At 33.1% G+C, this 6,038-nt stretch overlaps 1 protein-coding gene across 1 annotated transcript in view; it reads left to right on the plus strand.

Moving 5' to 3' along the window:
- The window catches only part of LOC106472072 (twitchin-like), a gene marked incomplete at both ends in the record, with an annotated part of 59,738 nt that overhangs the window by 12,667 nt on the left and 41,033 nt on the right, over positions 1 to 6,038 (plus strand). The window contains one exon of the mRNA XM_013932702.2: positions 3,192 to 3,278. Coding sequence (XP_013788156.2) covers positions 3,192 to 3,278 — 87 coding nt within the window. The remainder of the gene's footprint in view (positions 1 to 3,191; positions 3,279 to 6,038) is intronic.

Here is a 6,038-nt window from a genome sequence, read left to right on the forward strand (position 1 = left end):
CTGAAGTAGCCTGTAAAAACAGAACTTAAGTTCTACTGTAACTAACTGTTTCTGAAGGAGCTTAAGTCCAATTGTAAATTAACCGTTTCTGAAGGTAAGTCTGTAAAAACAACGAACTTAAGTTCTACTGTAAACTAACTGTTTCTGAAGGAGCTTAAGTCCAATTGTAAATTAACCGTTTCTGAAGGTAAGTCTATAAAAACAACGAACTTAAGTTCTACTGTAAACTAACTGTTTCTGAAGGAGCTTAAGTCCAATTGTAAATTAACCGTTTCTGAAGGTAAGTCTGTAAAAACAACGAACTTAAGTTCTACTGTAAACTAACTGTTTCTGAAGGAGCTTAAGTCCAATTGTAAATTAACTGTTTCTGAAGGAGCTTAAGTCCAATTGTAAATTAACCGTTTCTGAAAGGAAGTCTGTGAATATAAGTATATAAAGTGCAACTGTATACTAATTATTTCTGAAGGATTAATCCATAAATAAATAAAATTATGTTCAACAGTAAAGTGACCATATTCGAAGGTAAGCCAATGAAAGCATAAATTGTAAATTAACTGTTTCTGAAGGTAAATTCATAAGAGAAAAAATGTTATATAAATCTATTTACTAATCATTTCTGAAGATAAATATCTTAATTCCAATTTCAAACATTCTCTAGATATGAGCCAATAAAGTGAAAAAATTGTAATATACTGTAAGTTGAAATCAAGGACTTTAAGTGAAACTGTAAGCTGCTTCTAAAAACGATTTCTTTTTCAAATAATAGTAATTTTTAAAGTACCCAAACTTATATATCCCTTCTTCAATCTTTTTAACATTGATCTAATTCAGAGTTTGAAGATAACTTATCTAATGTTATAATATTATAACCATACCATTTGTCAGGTAGAAGCACTGACAGAAATTAAATAATCTACACATAGAAAGAGGGGATTGGGTGTGTGACCCCTGACAAGAGTTTGGGTGTTGATCTCCTTTTTTGAAGGTGGGACCAGTGGGGTGAAGCCTGGTGCACCACAGTTATAGAGGAAATTGCATATTTTCTAACTTTTGAACTTGTGATTTAGTACTTTTTTGAGTTTTTGTTTTCTTCTTAACTTTGGTTTGAAAATGTTTGGGGGAAACAATCATATGCACATGCATATTGTGCATAAAAGGCATTTCCCTCTTGCAAGGTAGTTTAATGTTTCTGTAATTATTTGGAGTACCTCAATATTTCTTTAAAGTTTGATTACATTCTCGTTTGATTATATACCTTCTGAATAAGAAGTATCCATTTCTTTTTATTTCCTACATTCTTTTCATATAATGTGTCTCTCCTCAGAAGTTCAATGAACTTTATTCATGTAAGCTATTCATTATTTATGATTTCCATTTTGGGTAGGAATGATAAAAATTTGCATTTTGAGGGACCTCCACTCCTATGAGTTGCATGGCCATTTACCCATTTTTGTTAGTAACTTTTTACTTTTTAGGTGATTCCAAGACCGTGTGGGTTCAACCCTTTCCCATTCTTTTACACAGGAACTTGGAATCCCTCAAGGTTGTGTCTTGAGTGACACCCTTTTCAGTATCAAGATCAATGCTATCACTAAACAACTTCCTGTTACTGTTATAAATATCCTATTTGCCAATGACTTCCACATTTCTTGTTGTAAGTCGAACATAATGTTTATTGAGCAGCAACTTCAGACTGCTTTCATTCGCTTGTTGGATTGGACCACTGCAAACAGTTTTACTGTCTCTCTTCCTCTAAAACCGTTTGCATTCATTTTTGCTACCAACAGGGTTTACACCCCAATCCTGAGCTCCATCTTGGTGTTGTTGTTCTTCCTGTGGTTTCTGAGTTGAAGTTCTTGTAGTTTATCTATGACCATAAGCTTACTTGCATTCCTCACATCAAGCAGCTTCACGTCGAGTGTACAAGGGCACCTAACATCCTCTGTGTGCTTTCTTTCACCTTTTGGGAAGCAGATCAATGTTCTATGTTGAAGATCTAGCATGCTCTCATATATTCCAAACTGAACTATGGTCTATGCTTCTGCCAGGCCCTCTGTCTTGAAGATGTTGGACCCTGTTCACTATCTGGGGGCTTTGTCTGTGCACTTCACCAGTCCAGAGTCTGTATACTGAGTCCCTTTAACCTCCTCTTCACCTCCACCGTTTGCAACTTTCTTTGCAATATGCTACCAAGCTTTGATCCTTACCACAACAATCTGCTTGGGGTTTTGTCTTCCTTACTTGGTGGGCTATGCTGTTTCATAATGAATGGTCAGCCATTCCTCCTTTTGGCCTTCATATCCAGGCACAGGTCATCCCATTCCATTATGGCTCATTACCATCACCACTTGTGACCTTTCTTTGAGTTTTCTGAGGAAGGTGGATACTTCCAATTGGAAGTACTGTCTTCTCTTTGTCGAACATTTTTAGAAACATTCTTCTGTACCCGTTTTTATGGATGGTTCAAAATCAGGTGACTGTGTGGGCTCTGCCATGGTTTGTTGTGGCTTGGTGGTTGCTGACAGAATCCTCTCTACAGTTTCTGTGTTCACTGTCGAGTTTTATGCCATTTGTCTTGCCCTGGATCACATAGAAGCTAAGCAGTACACTAGCCGTACTAATTACACCAACTCTCTTAGTTCTCTGTTGGCCCTTGTATAGGCTATGCATCAGTCATAATTTTTTTACTCATTGTTTTCTTTTATATGGGACTGATCTGATAATATGTGGCCTTCGTGATTTTCAGATCACAACTGACCACATTTTACTTTCGTGCTGCCATTACGAATGTCAGCGATGGCACCATTTTAGACATATGCTTTCTACGAGTTTACCTCCTGATGTTAGACAGTACCATTGGTGGTGGTGACACTGTCCAACTTAATTGTGTTTTTAGTTTTTTATGGGCCATTGGTCTATTTACTCTTATTTAGATGTTTACCTAACTTTTGGGCATTTTTTCATTTTTACTTGTTTTCTTTCCTTTTATTGTATTTTACAGTTGTTTGGCACAGATAGCATAGTTGCTTTGTGCCAGTAAATTCCAACAGCAAGACAAACAGCCAAGTAATGTGGTCGTACATATATGTATGTAACCACTGAGTATATAAGTTGTATAATGTGTAGGATGAATATCTAAAATATTTAAAGTGATGACTCCAGATAATTTGATATCACTGTTTTCCAAACAGCTGAAAAAGCTCCCGTAATCAAGCTGAAGAAGTTGGACTTTGTTGGTGATTCTGGCAAACCACTGACAATTGAAATACCTTATTTTGGTGAGTATTTCTGCTTTAAGTACATTAGATTTAGTATTATTTCTTTAAATTAAGATATTTATCGTAAGTATATTTAACTCTTTCCACATGGGCTCACTTTAATTGTCTTAATTCATAACCATTTTGTACACATTACAGTTGCCATATTATAACTTTTAATACAGTATGGGTATCTTCACAAAATTTGGCAAACTTTCAGTAAACATTACAAGACTTTTGTACACAAAAAACTACATTTTTTAATTAAGTATTTTTTAATAAAGATTTGTCTGTGAATATATTAAATAGTTTTGTTTACAAGTTTGAGTGCAAAGTGATTTTCATGTGAAGATTAAAAAGAATTACATTTATTTGAAAGTTTTTCAATTTCATTTATGTAATCTATAAAACCTCCTAAATAATTATAAAACTTTTTTTTTCAATAAAACTATACTTTATCTGTTATTTCCTCTACTCTATTTCTGTATACAAGGTTGGCCAATTTAACCAACCTTGTAAGCACTAAAAATAAATCGAAATTACCTTTTTTTCTTTTAAGAATCACTTCAAATTGTAATATGAAACTACATTTGTTTATACTAAATAGCTTCAAACTTGTAATAGTATACATCTGTTTATACTTAAATTTCATTGTTTTATTGCCTTTTGAATCATGTCTAAGTTAATATTCTCACCATAAAATTTGTAAATCAATTGGTGAACATGGAGCTCATTTTATCTGATCGAATTACATAAGACATGGGCTACTCACAAGCATACCTCATGAACAATTTTTATTATTATTTACTTTACCTAATCTAACCTCGTCTAACCTAAAGAGTTTCTAATTTTTGCATCTTAATTTATTTAATAAATAAAGAATACACATGAAAAACAAGAAATACACTAGTTACCTAGATCTTTCTTTTTTTACTGTTGACTGTTGTTGACACTTAACCCTACTTTTTTATACTAATGGTACAAGTGCACTAAATATTTTTTCACTTAATTAAATAATGCACCAAAGAACACTGAATGATAGCATGTAGAAAGCAGGCAGTGTCCCATAAATATCAAAATTTTTCTGGCTTTGTAACTATGCAACAAGAGCTGTTAAAAATTCACCTATGTTCGTTGATGTGTTTCCCCTGGAAATAAAGTTTGAACTGGAAGCACGATAGACAATTCTCTGTACAGAAAACAATGCAATTTAATATGTCATTTGATAGAATAAAACCTTGACTTTCTATTGGTTATAAGTAATATAGTATGAAATGTCAGAGAGAACTATTGGCAATTTCTGAAAGAGAGGGTATGACAGGTAGGCATGGCGATATCAGAATTACACATTGCCTGACTGATGACAACATAGTAATGAGTAATTTACGTTAAATTACATACTTCTTGGATAAATAAATTAGAGAAGAGGGGGATACCTAGAGAGCAAGTGTCACAATTCTCACAGAAAGGGAAATTGAGGATTTTTTTAAATATTGTTTTATAAAATTAAGAACTTAAAACTTATATAATGCTAAAATTTAGATTTTTAGCTACATTTTTATGCCAAGTTGTTAGTGTACTGAACTGTGGATCCATGGTTCATGCCCTGCTACATCCAAAATAAAAATATTGCACTTTGAACATTTGTAGTCATGGGTGCATTATAAGTGTGACAGTCAAGTTCTGCTTCTTGATTAGAGTAGTCCAAGTGTTAGCAGTGATTGATTTTGACTAACTGCCTTCACTCTAGTCTACTACTTCATATAAAAAATGGCTAGCTCAGATAGACCTTGGGTAACTTGGTACAAAATTCAATAAAGATCATCTTTATTATATGCATCATATATCTGTGATAATCTTGCCTTTATTTAGTGTATTTTAAATATCAGAATTGTTTACACAACATAATTGTCTCTTGATAAACATAAAAAATGGTTCAGTCACAAAAATGTAACTTTACATAGTTACAGATTAATAACTTCTGACAGTAAAAAATCTATTGTGTTCATCTCATTACATCCAGTTTACCACTTTATAAGTTAAAATGCTAGTTTATGTTCTACTTAAATAACTGTCTTTAAAAATAGTATTTTGCACGTGTTTAAAATAATAGAAACAAATTGAGTTGAACTTTTGTTAAACTTTCTTTTTACAACAATTTCAACTTAACATTGAAGGATATTTAAAGAGATGGGTTTAAAGCCAGAAAATCTGTTGTTTTTGCATCAAGAGTTAAAAAAAGCATTTTTACCAGATGGGAAACTATTGGATGGAAATAAAGCAAAAGGGTCAGAGAAGGATGTAGATGATAAAGAGGTTATAGTTATAGGTGACTCCTTGATAAGGCATGTGGATAGTATGGTAAATAGGGAGAAAATAATAATATTACACTCTCCAAGGGCACAGGTGGAGAATATAACTAACAGAGCAGGAGATATAATAAAGGGGGCTAACAGAGATGCAGTTTTTGTGGTGCATGTAGGGGCTAATGATGTAGGGAAAGGTAGGTCAGAGGAGCTAATTAATAAGTACAAGAGGTGTATAAAGACATTTAAAGAAAAAGGATGTAACTTAATTTTGTCAGAGATACTGCCCAGAATTAATAGCGGGGATGAAGTTATAAGTATGTCACTAGGACTAAATGCTAGGCTCAGGTTAGTATGTGAGGATGAGCAGAGAAAAGTTTAGCATAGTAAATGAGTTTAGGAGTAGTTATAAGGATAGGCTTAATTGTTACTATTGTAATGCTAGAAGTATAAGAAATAAAATAGATGACTTTAG

Source organism: Limulus polyphemus, unplaced genomic scaffold (assembly GCF_000517525.1).
Source record: "Limulus polyphemus unplaced genomic scaffold, Limulus_polyphemus-2.1.2 Scaffold5065, whole genome shotgun sequence".
In the NCBI taxonomy this organism is placed as follows: domain Eukaryota; kingdom Metazoa; phylum Arthropoda; class Merostomata; order Xiphosura; family Limulidae; genus Limulus; species Limulus polyphemus.